The 17,693-nt window shown below is 37.8% G+C and overlaps 1 protein-coding gene across 2 annotated transcripts in view; it reads left to right on the top strand.

Moving 5' to 3' along the window:
• The first annotated feature begins 1,845 nt into the window (after window positions 1-1,845).
• Window positions 1,846-17,693, top strand: part of msh3 (mutS homolog 3 (E. coli)) — a 72,874-nt gene continuing 57,026 nt past the window's right edge. Inside the window, exons 1-8 of one of the 2 annotated variants that reach the window (XM_016527956.1) lie at window positions 1,846-2,173; window positions 2,345-2,447; window positions 3,230-3,462; window positions 3,644-3,841; window positions 4,527-4,643; window positions 5,295-5,412; window positions 6,090-6,223; window positions 6,345-6,511. In XM_016527956.1, coding sequence (XP_016383442.1) covers window positions 2,024-2,173; window positions 2,345-2,447; window positions 3,230-3,462; window positions 3,644-3,841; window positions 4,527-4,643; window positions 5,295-5,412; window positions 6,090-6,223; window positions 6,345-6,511 — 1,220 coding nt within the window. In that variant the 5' untranslated portion in view covers window positions 1,846-2,023. Of the gene's footprint in view, window positions 2,174-2,344; window positions 2,448-3,226; window positions 3,463-3,643; window positions 3,842-4,526; window positions 4,644-5,294; window positions 5,413-6,089; window positions 6,224-6,344; window positions 6,512-17,693 lie in introns of both variants that reach the window. The other variant, XM_016527955.1, reaches the window with a different exon arrangement.

Here is a 17,693-nt window from a genome sequence, read left to right as displayed (position 1 = left end):
AGGGGGAAATCGGGGCTAAATCGGGCTAAAAATCCTGTAGTGTGAGCCAGGCTTTAGGGGTGTACTCACTTTTGTGGCCAGTGGTTTAGACATTAATGGCTGTGTGTTGAGTTATTTTGAGGGGACAGCAAATTTACACTGTAATACAAGCTGTACACTCAGTACTTTACATTGTAGCAAAGTGTCATTTCTTCAGTGTTGTCACATGAAAAGATATAATAAAATATTAACAAAAATGTGAGGGGTGTACTCACTTCTGTGAGATACTGTGTATATATACAGTATATATATATGTAAATGTAACTAATCTGTTAGAGTTACTGGAAAAAATGTGTAATTAAATTAGTTATAAAAATGTTAACAATTACAAAGGGATAACATCTAACACACACACACACATATATATATATATATATACAGGTGCATCATAAAAAATTAGAATATTGTGAAAAAGTTATTTTTTGTTAAACTTATTTCAAAAAGTGAAACGTTCATATATGCTCGATTCATTACATGTAAAGTAAAACTTTAGTTTTTTTGTTTTAATTTTGATGATTAGAGCTTACAGCTCATGAAAGTCAAAAATCCAGTATCTCAAAATATTAGAATGTTTCCTAAGATAAAAAAAAAAAAAAGATTTGCAATACAGAAAAGTTCAAGTTCTTTAAAGTATGTTCATTTATGCACTCAATACTTGGTTGGGGCTCCTTTAGCCACTTGGAAGTGATTTTGGCACTGTGGGCAGGTGCTAAAGTCCTGCTGGAAAAGGAAATCAGCATCTGCATAAAACTTGTCAGCAGATGGAAGCATAAAGTGCTCCAAAGTCTCCTGGTAGATGGCTGCATTGACTTTGGACTTGATAAAACACAATGGACCAACACCAGCAGATGTCACGGCACCCCAAATCACAGCACTATGTGAACAGACACCCCTTTCAGTAATGAGTCATGACCTTCTATTACTTACCCTCTTTGTGGAGGGTGTCAATGATTGTCTTCTGGACCATTGCCAAGTCAGCAGTCTTCCCCATTATTGTGGTTTCAAAGAACAAGAGATACCCGGAACTTATACTGTAGGGATGGTCATTTAATGAAACTCAAATGTAAATATTCTAATATTTTGAGATACTGGATTTTTGACTTTCATGAGCTGTAAGCTCTAATCATCAAAATTAAAACAACAACAACAAAAAACTTTTGAAATGTTTTACTTTACATGTAATGAATGTAGACTATACGAAAGTTTCACATTTTGAAATAAGTTACAAAAAAAAAGAACTTTTTCACGATATTCTAAATTTTTGAGATGCACCTGTATGTATGTATATATATATATATATATATACACACACACACACACACTATGGGACACCCCCTTCTAATGAACAAGTTTGACTACTTTAGTAATTTTATGAGTACAAATCTTAATGTTAAAGCATATAATGATATTCTAGGGAATATTTATATATAGTGATAATATAGTTTACAAAAGTCAATAAGCTATTTGTTGAACACTGGTGTTTATCAATTTTAAAACAGCAGAAAGCCACTTTTTTGTACCTCATAGATGAGGTGACGTGTGATGTGTAGCCAAGTAGGTGTCTCATACTTGGAATTTGTGCTCTGCATTTAACCCAGCCAAGTTCAGACGCACAGCGTGAACAGTCACCATTCATTTAAATCAGTATTATTATGTTAATTTGTGATTGCCGTTTGTTACAGTTACAGTTTTTCCTCCAGATCTCCACCATGGATGGACTTCTGTAAATGGAGGACTGCGCATATCTAACGCCACTTTCACCCTCTGCATCACTGTACTGCCTGCGCAAGTGTAGCGCATCTCTCACCCTCTGCAGTACAGCAGAGTTCGCGTGCGCGAGACACTGGATACGTCACTCACGCGCCAACATGATCCGCTGCACTAGTCTCTGTCAGAGACTATTTTTAAAAATCAGTTTTGGCCTGTTTTAAAAAAAAAACTTAATGTTGCAGGCATCACGATAATAATCAGTTAATGCTGTAAAATGCATACAAGTGTCAAAAAAGTCAATGCATCCAAATCTTCCAAGAAGTCCAGCACTCAGACAACTATCAGCAGATTCTTTACAAGTGCAAACGATAAATCTCAACCAACCGACCAGCCCGGGATTAAACGCCATGAGGGCAGAGGAAAGGTAAGAGCTTTATGTGCAGGAAAGGCACTGCTTGTTTACTCCGTAAAAACTCTGCACTCCTTTCATACTATAGAGTCATATCAACAGTTCAAGTCAAATATTCATCGCATGCACGAAGCTTTTGCTGTTTTTAAGCAACACCGACTGAAATCTAAACCTGTGCTATTTTAGAAGAGGTTATCTGATGGAGGAATGTCCTCAGAGAAACGGCCCAAACTCTCTCTCAGTGTGGAGGAGGAGAGAGAGGAGCAGTGCATGGTGACCCCCAGCACATGTAAGGACACATGCACCATACATGTCATTTATTTGTTTTTGTTGTTTTCAGCTGGTATATTTCACCTTTTTATTTTAAAATAGGCACAATGAACGAGGCTGGGCTGGCACAAATACGTTCTTAAACCTGTTCAGTCTACAGATAGTAAATAACAAGAATGGAGTATATGAGAGAAATGTCTCTTCTGACATTCACACTAAGTGGGGCTCAACAATTATGTTTTTTTTGCTTTTCAGAATTGTAAATAACACTTTCACTGACCCACCATACTTTTTATATATAGCAAAATTTCTGTGTCAGCAGTAGGGGTTGACTGATATGTGTTTTTCAGGGCCGATACCGATTACAACCGATATTTTGAACCTATATATATATGCCTGGTGTAATAATGAAAATTAATGTAAAAAAATTAAGAATAACAAGGGGTCTGACAAAAACTTTCTTTAAATGTGTATGAATTTTGTCAGCAAATTGTTTTTGAAAATGACCGATACGGGTAACCATAACATTTTTTAATATCGGCGGTAATAATCAGTCAACCCCTAGTCAGTTTTTCTTGAAAAAAAAAAGATCTAATAACGTAACTCCGTAAAAGCTATAAATTCATAAAGACAGCATTCCAAACATCAGAAAATAAAATGTTTAGGTTTGTAAGGCATGAAAACAAAAGTACAGTACATGATCAACAAAATGTGCTGACAGTGCACTACTAACTGTAATACTTGCTTGTGTATTAACCTCTTAGCCTCTTTTTAATTTTCTTTCTCTTTTATGTGCAATAGATAAGATGGTATCCTCAAGAGCCAGTGTCAGCCATGCCACCCTGTCGAGGCTTAAAGATTTCAGCTGCCCCGGGAGCTCAGAGAGCCGAGTCTCCGATCAGGTTATAAGGATGGAAGTGGAACCTTCAGACTCTGCAAAAGCTGAGAGTTCTGCCCAACAACAACACAGTGTAATGAATTCCTACAATGAATTGGTGGAAGAGGTCAAAGAAGAGCCTATTAAGATTAAACAGGTTTGATTCTATACAAAACTTGTATGTTTCAGAGTTGACCATTGAAAGACTGTTGTTTGTCAGATTGCATGTTTATGAAGTACTTGATTTGTCACTTAAAGAAAACACAGCTAATCTCATTCTCAGTGTTTGCCAGAATGGCCATTATAGCTGCTGATGTTTTTACTTTTTCTGTTTTCAGGAGTTTTCCTTTAGTCAGTTTGCTAAGAATACTGTGATCAAAAAGAGTTCAGAAGAGCCTGGTGTTCCCAACAGGAGAACCAAGACCATATACACTCCTCTAGAGGAACAGTACATGGAGATCAAAAAACAACATGCGGACACAGTGCTTTGCGTTGAGTGTGGCTACAAGTACAGGTTCTTTGGTGAGGATGCAGAGGTAAGAACTAGAGCAGCCCATCACAAATGGTGATAAATTATCCTTTTAAAGGGTTAGTTTAGCCACAAATGAATTCATCACCCTCATGTTGTTCCAAATCCATAAGACTTTTGCTCGTGTTTGAAACTTTATATAATTATTCAACCTAATATTTGTCTGACTTAAGGTACTTTAAGACAAACACTTGTCTTATACAAAGAAAACACTATCACTGCCTCAGCACTTGTGCATAAAATCATTATGCATTCGATTTTCAATCTTCCTCAAAATACTTTAATTACACTTAAAAAAACCCCCCAAAAAACAAGAATTTTTATTCTTAATCACTACTCATCAAAAAGATTCTATCACAAAGCAAAAATTAAGATATTTTTAATGAAACCTGAAAAATTCTGTCCCCTCACTGAAAGGCCTACAAAAAGTTCATAAAGAGAAAGTAAAAGTAATCCACATGAATTGAGCAGTTTAATCCAGAGAAACACAATCGCTTTAAATAATGAACAGATCACATAAATAGACGTACATACATAAAGCTCATGAAATATAGTAAACAGAAGCTCAAACGAATTTTAAAATTAGAATTTTACATTTGAAGTAAACTATCCCTTTAATGCAATGACATTGACCTGTTGGCATAAATGATCATTTTAGACTGCGCGTTTTTATTTTTATTTGTATTTTTTAGATCGCTGCAAAGGAGCTCAATATCACTTGTCATCTGGACCATAACTTCATGACGGCCAGCATCCCTACTCATCGCCTATTTGTGCATGTTCGGCGACTGGTCTCTCAGGGCTATAAGGTCACTGATGTTCTCTTAATTACAATATGCTGCAAATTTGTCACATAGACACAAGTAAATCTATCAAATTTCTGTGATTTCTGTTACCATAACAGTGTTTTCATGCCTAAATTGCCTAAACACAAACATTCCAAATATTAAAAATAAAAGGATTGCAATGTAAAAGATTATTATTGTGTACTCCCACGCCTGCTTCACCTCAGGGGGCTTTGGTGGAATCCGGCTTGTCCCGTAGATCTGTTTCCTCTCTGGAGAAGCATTCAGTCTTTGCTCTTGTAAATTCCGCTATTTACAAATTATGTAAATAGCGAATCCGCCATGGTGCAAGCGCAACTGGCTTTTAAAGAGAATGGGAGATGAGACTCTGATTGGTTTTTTGCACATTACGCCCAAAACACACCCATGACTCATTAAGAGATTAGGTACAACCCTTTTGGACCATGTGCCTGGCGCGCCAACTGTTTTTTCCGTTGTTAAACTAGCAAAAGTGGATTCGGACACGCCATGCGTTTCAGACCATGCACTTAGATCATTAAAATAGGGCCCGTTATTGCTGTTTTGTTGATTTTGATTGCTTCTATTGTCCTCATTTGTAAGTCGCTTTTTGGATAAAAGAGTCTGTGAATGACTAAATGTAAATGTCATTCTTAGGTAGGTGTAGTCAAGCAGACCGAAACTACAGCCATCAAGGCCTCCGGCACCAACAAGAGTTCTCTATTCACACGGCAACTACATGCACTTTACACCAAATCCACGCTTGTGGGAGAAGGTATTGTTTGTGCTCTTACTCAGTAGATTCATTATTATTATTCTTTTGAGATTGATTTCAATATACCCCTGTTGTTGACCAGCAGCACTCATTTGGATTGAAAAGATTTTTACATTTTTTTGAAAGAAGTCTCATGTGTTTACCAAGGCTGCATTTGGTTGATCAAAAATACAGTAAAAACAGTAATATTGTGATACAATTTCAAATAACCGTTGTCTAGTTTAATATATTTTATGTAAATTATTTCTGTGATGGCAAAGATGAATTTTCAGCATTATTACTTCTGTCTTCAATGTCACATGATCCTTCAGAAATCATCCTAATATGCTGATTTGGTGCTTAAGAAACATTTCTTATTATCAATATTGAAAAAAACTTGTGCTGCTTATTTATTTATTTATTTATTGTGGAAACCATGATACATTTTTACAGGATTCTTTGTTGGATGGAAAGTTATAAATAACAGCATCGATTTGAAATGGAATGTAAAAGTCTTTAATGCCACGTTTGATCAATTGAATGCATCCTTGATGAATAAAGGTATTCAGTTCTTTCAAAATAAACTTAGTGAGCCCAAACTTTTGAAGGGAAGTGTATCTATTTACGAAATGGCCACAGTATCTGTTTTTTAAGTAGTACAGAGCCTGCAATTAATTATTTAATTGTCTTTTTCTCAGATGTGAATCCTCTGCTAAAGCTGGGAGATTTGGAGCAAGCTGAAGATGTGGTGCAGGACAGTGGCAACAGCTATTTAATGTGTGTAAGCGAGAGTTTTGATAAACAGAGCAAGGAGCTGACTGTAGGGATGGTGGTAAGTCATTGTAGTGTCAATGTTGTAATACAACAGAGTGTTTTAGCTGGTTAAAACAATCCCATATTATTATAACTTTTAATGCTCACTACTACAGCCCTGTCTTCCCTTTGGAATACAGGTGGTCCAGCCGAGCATTGGGGACCTGATGGTGGACTGTTTCAAAGATAATGTATCCCATTCAGAGCTGGAATCCAAGGTACTGAAAATACAACCTGTAGAGATCCTGGTGCCTTCGGACCTTTCAGAGGCGACTGAGAGGTTATTACGCAACATTGCTCTGTCCAGGTAAATATTCTTGTTGTACAGAACATTTTATGTTTTTTCATTTAGAGACCTTATTGTGATGATTGTGAACATGTTTGTGTGATGCTGCATTGTAGATGGTTTATAATAGGGCTGCAACAGCTAATTGTGTAATCGATAATGAAAACAACCAACAACTAATTTTATTATTGATGACTCATGCCTGAATGCTGTGCACAAAAACTCCAGTCACATCATCTTACAGCAGTGAACAATGCATTTCCATGAACAGAATGAGGACACAGCGTGAGCTGCTGTGGAAAAAGTGCTACCTAGCTACCCAAAACATGAGAATTCTTTATTAAATGCTTCAAACATACTTGTAAGCATATCGTTTAATGAGGCATGAGCTGTCAGGTACTCGGGGAATGTGTGTTCCTGCATTTTAATTTTAACACTTAGTTTGTGCTTCTGTTTTACTTTATCATTTTAAAATATAGATTTAAATGGTCTTCCAGCATTAAAAGAACCAATAAGCTGTTTTTATATATTGTAAGGCTTTTTTTTTTTAACATTTGTTGTACATCAGCATAGACTACACATAGATACAATCACTATGCTTGTTGTTATAGCCTTTAATTTGCACATTGTTTGAAGGAAACACTGGAATAGCTTATTTCATAGTTTTTTTCCCCCAGTAAAAACACAAAATAATGTTTTATCTGATTAATCAGCCAATTGAAGAAAGAATCCACAGATTAATTGATTTACTAAATAATCGTTAGGTGCAGCCCTAGTTTATTACGCATCTTCAGTTAGTGTACATGATAGCAAACACTAGCCATGTAACTGATCCATTTTTTATTTGCACCAATCTTATTGTGTTTTTTGTCATTCGTTCTTCAGCTTTTTCTGTTTTTTTAAATGATGCTTTCTGTGAGTGTGTGGAGGCTGTATTCCAAATTATATAACGATTGCATAAATGATTTCTCAATCCTTGAAGTCCATACCAAAAATGCATCTTTGCTAATAATTAAAACCTTCTGTCATGGAGGAAGTCTTCTCTCAATGCTTTCAAATCGTTTTGAATTATATGTCTTCAGTTGTGAATGGATAAGCTTTGCAACTCATAGTGACTAGCAATTGTTGACTGTCACCACTAGATGTCAGTAAATGACTATCACCTTATACTGACATCATGTTTCATTGCCTGTGAGAATATTCAAAAATGTGAAAATACATATTTTGTTCTTTTTGAAAGTTATGTTGTTCACCTGTGCTAAGCCACAGAAATCCATCCTATTTATTTTTACGTACACGCAAAGTTAAATATACATATACAGACTGCAAATAACGTGTATGTTCTACCCTACACAATCAAGTGCACTTTCTGCTCCTATTTTTCCAGTGCCAGAGTAGGATACCTCAAATTGAGAAGAATTCCATGAGGGTGTGCTGCAAGGCTGGCAGTATTTCCCTCTTAGTTTAACTCAAACTTCTTTTAAAGACCCAGCCAGACTTTGTTGGCTGTTTCAGTGCCTGTGGCCATATGTAGACAAGGTTGCTCAACATAGCTAAGTAGAATGGATGGTATTCATTAGGGCTGAGCTGGTGCTGGTGCTTCATCACTCAGTTGAAGTGTCTGCATTAAATTGCTGGACACAGCTTTGATACAGGATAGTGTTTTTTGTGGTTTTGCTGTAAAAAAAAAAAATGCTTGGGTATAACCCAGGTGATGGTATGGTATCTAGTTCCAGCACTGGGGCACAAGTTGGTGCACTCTCAGTACTGGGTTGCTTCAGGAAAAGGTATCCGGTAGGGCTGCACGATAAATCGCATGCGATATTTAACGCGCATCTATCGCGCGAATATGAACGTGGTTTGTCGCAGCTCGTCAGTGAACAACGGCTCTGTGTAATTAATGCTGCTCAATGTGAAAGCCCGCAGGTGATGGAGATTTACCGCTGATTACAGAACGGCTTTACTGATAAGATGCGCGTTAAACATCGCATGCGATTTATCGTGCAGCCCTAGTATCCGGTGTAAAACCTGTGCCAGATTATCTGTGGATAATTCTATTGTGGCGATCCCTAATGGGAACAGCTGAAGGAGAGAGAAAGAAAGAGAATGTATGGTATCTAGATGTAGATTGAATTATTCCTCCATTACAGAGAATGAATTCAGTGTACATCTAGATCACAAATAATTTAATTAAAAACCCTATGCATTTCACATGCAGGTGTAAAGAAGAATCCTGCAAAAGTCATTCCAAAACTCAGTAGAACTGTGTGTGCATCTGAGACTGCTTTACAGCTTTTCCATTGGCTGAGCCAACCACGTTTCTCCTTAAATAGGTCTTGGAGCACTAGTATGAACTAATGTGTTACTTTATTTTCCTTGGATTTTCCAAATGACCGGAGTGAAATTTGGCTTGTTATGAAGACAAATCCACATCTTCGCACGTAATTTTCATAATTTTAAAAGCAGTCAGAAACACATTGACTGTTACATTGGCCTAAGTTTAGACTGATGAACATGTCTAGATGGTCCTTTATCCAGACAGCTCTTATTACACTCTGTAATGTTTTCGCATGTAGGATAAGTAAGTAGGCTGAAGGCAGAAATAATACCTGCAAACCCAAGAGAACCACATACTGAATACTCACTGGCTGCCTGAAAATGTTCCTTGTTTTTTTTCTCCTTGTGATTGTTATCGTCTGGAATCACAGGTAACATTTATTTGATAAATCAGGGTGCTATTTTTTCACCCTGGTGATCAGGCCATCTAGAGTTCCTCTGGAACACATCTGAGAACAGCTGGTTTTCACTCCTAATCCACCCCAGAGCCAGTTCCTTGCTAATTTTCTGTGATTTCACTCTTTGGAAGAAGATCTAGTTTCAATTTTCCCTGGTGGTCACTGAGATCCATACTTGAGCTCAAAAGTAGGGCTGTCACCACCGATTATTTTGGTAATCGAGTAATCGGTCGATTATCCTGACCTTTAATCAAGTAATCAGATAATTTTTTGTGGTAATAAAAATGGACCTTAGCGAACAATAGATTTTAAAATGACTTAAAATATAGATATAGCAGCAATTAGGCAATAATAATTGGTTCAAATAAAATATCAAAAACAAATAATCATGTGGTTTTATTGAACAAAATAGTTAAAATGATGTAATAAAACAATATAATTGTAACTTATATATTATGTATTATATCAAATGCCCTTCAAATGCACTTTACAGTGTGATCAAGTGTAAAAACAATCAATATTATGACTGAACAACATTTAATTAAAATGTCCACTTAATCTTTAATATTTGGCCACTTCTTTATGATAGAAATGCCACTCTCATTTCTTGAACAAGAACATGGAGATCAAAACATGCTAACTCAGAGCGAGGGTTTAAACTTTTATTTTGAAATCGCAATGAACAGTTAGCATATTTACAAAGGCAATGATGTCTTCTCCTGTGTTGGCGTATGTTTATAAATGATTGACCTTATGAATCTGATAGAATGGTGCGCATTGTTCCCAGATGAACATTATAAGCATCTCAGACTCGCACTATATGCTAAGATGGAGTTTGAGATGGTTCGTGTATATAAGAGAACTGTTTGTGTGGAGCAGCATTTACTGTGAATGTAGGCACTCTGAGATGCACGTAACCTACATGCATAAAGCACATATTAAACCCGCAACGCGTATATTTAATTGCTTCATAGCCTTTGTGAACTCACAACAGCACATGCTTTATTATTAGGGATGCACCGAAATGAAAATTCTTAGCCGAAGCCGAACAAAATGAAACACTGGGCCGAAGGCTGAATACCGAACACGGTTTTTCGCATTTTTCCCCCCATGTAGGCCTATTTTGCCATTTTTTTCACCATTGCATAAATTAAATAGCCAAAATGTACTTTTTACTGTTTTGTCCTGCTTTTCAAATAAAAAATAAATTACAAAACAACAATTTAAAAATATTTACTTAACACTGAACATTTTTTTTACATTCTAGCAGACATTTCGTTTCAGCGTCACGTTGCGGGGTGTGGAAATGTCGCCACAATAACAGACTGGTGTGTAAAACTCTCGGACGTATTTTAAAGATTCTGTGACGTGAACTTTAAATATTTTCACATACTAGTTGATCCTGATAAGCGCTGGTCATCACAGTTGTAAACACGATGGCTTTCTTCTTTCGTGAAGGAGTTTGGCGTCACGCCTTCTTTGTTTCCAGGCGGAACGTTAAAGAACGCGACACACACGTCTCCCGGAAATCCTGTATAATTCAACCAATCCTATGACGACTTCGAAACTCCTGAAGTGTTTCCACTTTTGTGTGCTATATGCATCAGACATTTAGCCAACGTTCCGTGGGCGTGACTTCTGAGGCTGAGATGATGGAGTTGTTGCTTTTTCTCGGCTTTTATTTTGGCAGTAACAGACTGGTGTGTAAAACTCTCGGACGTATTTTAAAGATTCTGTGACGTGAACTTTAAATATTTTCACATACTAGTTGATCCTGATAAGCGCTGGTCATCACAGTTGTAAACACTAAAAAAATTCACAAAAATGTTACTGAGCAACTGACGAGTAACAGGTTTAGCACAGATTTTCCTTGCGCTTTGGGCTTCGAACCCTGGCGCGAGCTCGTGCAGCGCTTTCAGAATACATGCAATTCGTGCATGCATTAGAAAATATAACATTTTGCAGTTTATTTACTAATGGTTTGAGGCCATTTCACGATTTCAATCATCATACAGTAGCCTAACCACCAGCATCAGCCACCTCTTCTTCTCATCGGAGACGAGATGCAGCACTACACAGTCTCGCTGTCGGTGCTTCGTGCTTGTAATGATTTCTGCGTCTTTCTCTTATAGTTTTAAATACTTTCACACTGCAGACATGTTTGCTGCATTAGTGCGTGCCTCAATTTGATCGCGTTAGTCATTGTTCGGTACATATTATTCGGCCTTTTCGCTTATTCAGTCGAACACCAAAAGAGATTTTTTTGCTATTTTCGGCCGAATAATTTTGGTTGCCGAACATTCGGTGCATCCCTACATTATGGTTTTTAAATGGTTTAAATAATTTTGTGCAGCCTTAGAAAATGGTATAATATGCTTTTCATGGATTCTTGTCCGTGGAATAGGCGCCACTTCCGTCAATGGACACGGGCAAAATGCAATCAACAGCTTTTTATGATCGTGTACTCAAATTTATTCGAGGAATCGTGACAGTCCTACTCAAAAGGGCATGTTTTTTAGGGTTGGAGACCGTTGACAGTTTTTATTGTAAAATTGATTGAGGGGGATTTGAACTGAAATTCATTTAACATTCACTCAGCCTCTTGCTGTTGTCATCTGAAAGACCTTAACCAACCCTGCTCCTTGAGGTCTGCCTTCCTGTAGATTTTAGCTTCAACCCTAATAGAACAAACTTGTACCAGCTAATTAAGGTGTTCAGGATTGCTTGAAGGCAAATGGGTTGAAGCAGATTTGGAACTGCACAAAAGGGTATCTCTCCCGGAGCAGGTTTGGCTACCCATGTTTTGGAGGAAATCTGCAAAAACAGGTCAGAAAAACATTAACTATGGTAGTCTGACATTTCCTTCAGATGACCTTTCCAGCAGATCCAGTGATGTGCAGTCCTCAAACTGCAAAAAGTGGTGGTTAAATGCAGACTGCACTTCAGTGATTGACGATATGGAGGCCTCCACAACACCTTGCTGCTTGTCAGATGAAGGCACTTTGCCTGTTCTTTGTTAACAGCCTGTTATTAGGATAGAGGTAGATTCATAAGATTGTGAAACATGGATTCTGTACTTACTGGTCCTGTATCCCGATATGCCTACTTCCCTTCTATATTGTAGGTGAAAACATGTTAAAAAATAGTATGTCTGAATTCACAGTGTTTATAAAACAGTAGGCAAAAAGTACCCAGATGACCTACTACTTCAAGCAAGATTCTGAAGTGCCTATCCAATGGACGTTTTTTTTTTTTTTTAATGAGATTTATTTTTGGCATTTTTGCCTTTTATTTGTTAGGACAGTAGTTAGACTGGAAGCGAAGCTGAAGAGGTAGAGGGGGGACGGGATCGGGAAAGGTCCGCGAGCCGGGTCTCGAACACGGGACGCCCAAAGCACAACGGCGCTACATGTCGACGCTCTGCCCACGAGGCTATCGGCGCCGACTCACTGGACACTTTACTATCCCATGAGGTCATTGGAGAGGAGTTGAATGACAGTGAACACAACTGATTTATAATAGTATTTTTATATTTTTTCAATTGTTATTTTTCTTTAAAATGAAGTTTATCTACTATATTTAGTAGATTGTGTTTAACACACAAAACAGTGATGATCAGGTCAACACACTGAGGTGCTAGTATCGGATCAGTATCGGCCGATACTCGGAATTTTCGGATCGGTTCTGAAAAAATGGTATCGGTGCATACCGTGCATCCCTAATAAAAACAGTACGGCTCACTTCATCTGATATTTGTTGGGCTCAGAGCAACCATCTGCATGTTTCACGAACATTATGAAATGAAATCATGTTTTGGAGGAAAAAAAAAGGTCAATATTTTCAGATCTGTCAGGTGTTCTAATAATTTTGGCCACCACTGTATGGTATTCAGTACTTCCTCTTGCAATTATATCTTTGGTTAATTATACAGTTTATAAATTGTGGGTATCAGGGAGCCTCTATTAATATGCGGGGCATTAAAAATCGCTTTTGAATGCGCGCTCGCTCCCGACACAGAGATCCTTGAACATCACCTCCGTTAACATGACCGTAACAGTATTTAATATATACTGTAACAACGCGTGGAGTGTGCATGAGAGAGCGGTTTCTGCGCTGAATGCCACGATGAGTTTAACAACACTCGCTGCGTGGATCATAGTTCATATCCGGACCGAAGCAAGCGTGTTTCAAATTTTGTGAACATATTTCATATTCTCTCATGCTCCAAACATGAACCAGCACCGTGTGTGTGCACATATCATGTCTTCTTCAAATTAAATATTTGCAAATAAGGGCGCTGATACAGTGGTATGTCTGATCATGAACGTGATGACACGACGGATTATTGTGATACACAGCAAACAATGATATAGACCGAAAATTCAAAGAAGAGTAAACAAAAAGTAACTGCCTTTATTCTTTCTGTTTTAAGGATATTTTAATATCCATTTGTCTGTGTAATGTGTGTGTTGTAGATCTGTGTTTTATTGGTTGTTTTCTACCCTCTTCCCACCCTCTACACTCTCACTTTTCCACAGCTTTTGTTTTCTGGAGTCTTTTTCAGATCTAAGGTGTGAAAGACCAGTGCTGTAACAGGGGGGTTTCATGAGACTTTAAGGACAATAATGACAGTTGAAGAACCACCTCAATTGAACCTTAAAAGCAAGTTGTATTGCACCAGGGAATAATGGCTACTAACTGGCTGGCATCTAGTGCTGCATCTAAAAAAGGGTGTTGAACAATTAGAAAATCAACATGTTTTTTGTACTCACCAACACATTTTCAACACTGCATTCATATGTCCTAACAGTAGAACAGGGGTGTCCAATCCTGCTCCTGAAGGCCAATATACTGAAGAGTTTATCTTCAGCCATTTCCAACACACTTGCCTTGAAGTTTCTAGTGAGTCTGAAGACCTTGATTACTTTGGTTCATGGTTGGAGCTAAACTCTGCAGGACAGTGGCCCTCCAGGAAGAGGTTTGGATACCCCTGCTGTAGAAGGACATGCAGGTCATGAATTGGGTTCCACGACCACCTTCAATGGCCAAAAGTAACCACACTTCTGGAAGTGACGTCATCTTCGATAACAATGAAGAGTCATGAGTAAATAAGTGAGTGATTAGTTTTGAAGGTGCTGGCTTAGATTCTGCACTTGCTGGGAGTCCCGACAGGTGGCCAAGGGTCATCACAAAGCCGAACCTAGTAACTTCCTGAGGAAAAAGAGAAATGACCATTGGAGTCCTGAGAGACACTGCTCAGTTGACAGGGGCAACATCTCTTGTTTTGTATTTTAAATGAGACAGATGTTGTTGATTTATTTTTGACTCGCTCATCTCTGTGACTGTGATCATTGTTGCCAAGGGCAATGCTTAAAGGTACTAAGAGGACTGAGGAAGGTAATAGATTAAATTAGTGAGGAGCATATACTCCAGGCAAGAATGCAGCCTCCCCATCAGACTCGATCTATATCTTACTGTACTGTCCCATTTGTACTGCTGAAAATACTGTGTCTTTGTGGTGTTTTCAGAAAATTTGTTTGAGAATCCCAACCAACCCAACATGGCGACACCAATGGTAAGAGTTTGGAGGCGGGTTTGCTTGAGCAATGGCAGACAGAGAGACCTGTTTAATAAACAGTCATTGTTTTTGCAGTCCTGATAGGTGTATTTGTGCAGAAATTTCACACCTAAGCTTTAATTGTCCTGAGCGCACTCACAGTCTCAACTCTTCTTTTCATAATTATGGGCTTTCAGTCATGTTCTCCTGGTCTTTGTCTTGTCACCAGCTGCTACTTTTTTGCCTCACTTTACCTCTTAATGGTGCTAGAAAATCTGGGGGGAAAAGAAGCATGAAGCAGAATTATATATCAAAGTGTTTAAAGGTTAAAGCCTCTGACCTATCCACCTGAACAACTGTCAAATCACTGCGTAGGCATTTATGTCTGCATACAAGCTTTAAAGGGCACTGTTGTTAGATAGCTTAAACTTAAGACTTGTTAAAATGAAGTGTGTGTACTATGCAGGTTTGCTTAAGTGCTGTTGGTAAGAATTCTATCAAGTGATGGTTTATGTTTGTTTTTATATGGAAGTAGGAAATTAATGGCACCTTGGAAAGTTGAAAATGAAAATTCTGTCATTAATTACTCACCCTCATGTTGTTCCAAACCTGTAAGACCTTTGTTCATCTTCGGAACACAAATTAAGATATTTTTAATGAAATCTTTCTGACCCTCCATAGTCAGCAACGAAGCTACCACGTTCAAGGCACAGAAAGGTAAGGACATCGTTAAAATAATCCATGTGACATTGGTGGTTCAACCTTAATTTTATGAAGCTACGAGAATACTTTTTGTGCAAAGAAAACAAAAATAATGACTTTTATTGAGCAATTTCTTCTCTTCCATGTCAGAATTCGACACACATTCACAACAGTACTACGACACATAAAGTCATTCTTTTTGTTTCTTTGCGCACAAAAAGTATCCTCGTAGCTTCATAAAATTAAGGTTGAACCACTGATGTCACATGGACTATTTTAACGATGTTCTTACTACCTCTCTGGGCCTTGTGGTAGTTGCGTTGCTGTCTGTGCAGGGCCAGAAAGCTCTAGGATTTCATCAAAAATATCTTAATTTGTATTCTGAAGATGAACAAAGGTCTTATTGATTTGGAACAATATGAGGGTGAGTAATTAATGACAGAATTTTCATTTTTGGATGAACTATCCCTTTAAAATCTGCACCCACTTCAAGCAACCTTCTTATTTTCCTATTTCTAAAATACTGATTATGGGGAGCCAATTTTTCATCATTGTTAAAATCTCACATTTGTTCTCCATTTTTCCATTCCATTCATGTTGCTGAAAATACTATACAGCAGTACAGACTAATGTAAGGTATACTGGTTTCCACTGCCAACCATGTGCTGTGCGCTTCTGTTCTCAGGGGTGTGATAGTGAGGGAGGGCCCATAGCAACTGTTGCCGAGTGGTTGCAGTGCTGTGGGATAATGAGAGCCTCAGGGGAATTGCAGGTGGTGTGTTGAAGGTGCCACTGCCATCAATTTCCCCCAGTGCGTACTGGTTACTTGAAATGGATTCTGAATGCTCCTCTGCCGTACCGATCAAACTACTTTACTTTATTCATACACAACACAATCACGCTTCATTGCAGGATTTTGTCTGTTGTTTATTCCTTAAAATAACTTGGCAAATTTTCTGTTTTTATTATTTGGCTTTGATAGCCAATGAGGGTAATAAAGTTTCTACATTGAGGGTTGGAACTGGTCTTTGAATTAGTTACCTTTCAGGTAAAGCATCTGTTGGCGAGCTGTCAGGGCAAGAATAAACATTGAGATACAAACTGTTTAAAGTACAACCAGCACACATGTATGCAAATAATATAATGCAAAGTTTTAACCCAATCTCTCATGACCATGTAAATTTTGTTACATTTTGTAACAAGGAAGGATGTGACATTTACCTTGAAGCATTTTTAAAGGGGTAGTTCACCCAAAAATAAAAAATTTGGTCATTATTTACTCACCCTCATGTCGTTCCAAACCTGTATGAATTTATTTCTTATGTTGAACATAAAAGAAGATATTGTGAAGAATGCTGGTAATCAAACAGTTGATGGTCCCCATTGACTTCCATAATATTTCTTTCCCTACTATGGAGGTCAGTGGGGACCAACAACTGTTTGGTTCTTCAGAATTCTTTAAAATATCTTTTGTGCTCAACATAAGAAACAAACAGATTTGGAATGACATGAAGGTGAGTAAATGATGACAATTTTCATTTTTGGGTGAACTATCCCTTTAATGGATTTTAAGATGATTTATGGCAGTAATGCATACTGTAACTAGTTGAGAGACTATATAGAATGTTTGTACTTGGATAAATTAAAGGATTAGTTCACTTCTGAATTAAAATTTCCTCATAACTTACTAGAGGTCTGCTACCCGACCCGAGCCCGATGAGTCCCGAAATACTTTCGGGTTTCGGTTCGGGTTCGGGTTAATGTTTAATGAATAGCTTCGGGTTCTGGTCGGGCTCGGGTTTATAGCTAAACTAAAACTATATGCAGTAGGCTACGATGCTTTCATAGACGCACGCACACACATTATTGCACACGACAACAGCACGGTAACTTTTATTAGTAAAATAGCTTCGACAGGCTACTGACTCGCAACGTTATATTTCTCTGCAATGAGGGGGTAAAATCGCTGTTTTTGAAGTAACTAAGCCTCATTGCTTGAAGAGAGAGGCGCGCAGAGGCAGGTTCACACACGCAACTTTCATCTTTCTCTCTCTCTCTAATTCAAATAAGTTACATAATTAATTAATTCAAATAAATGCGATCTTACCGCACTGCATCTCTGTGTCTGATTTAAAGCAGGCCGAACGCTAACGAACCTTAAAGGGTTAGTTCACCCAAAAATGAAAATTAGCCCATAAATTACTCACCC

This window comes from Sinocyclocheilus rhinocerous, unplaced genomic scaffold (assembly GCF_001515625.1).
Source record: "Sinocyclocheilus rhinocerous isolate Xijiao unplaced genomic scaffold, SAMN03320098_v1.1 scaffold62, whole genome shotgun sequence".
In the NCBI taxonomy this organism is placed as follows: Eukaryota; Metazoa; Chordata; class Actinopteri; order Cypriniformes; family Cyprinidae; genus Sinocyclocheilus; species Sinocyclocheilus rhinocerous.
Note: the sequence above shows the minus strand (reverse complement) of the source record. Positions and strands in the feature narration are given on the sequence as shown.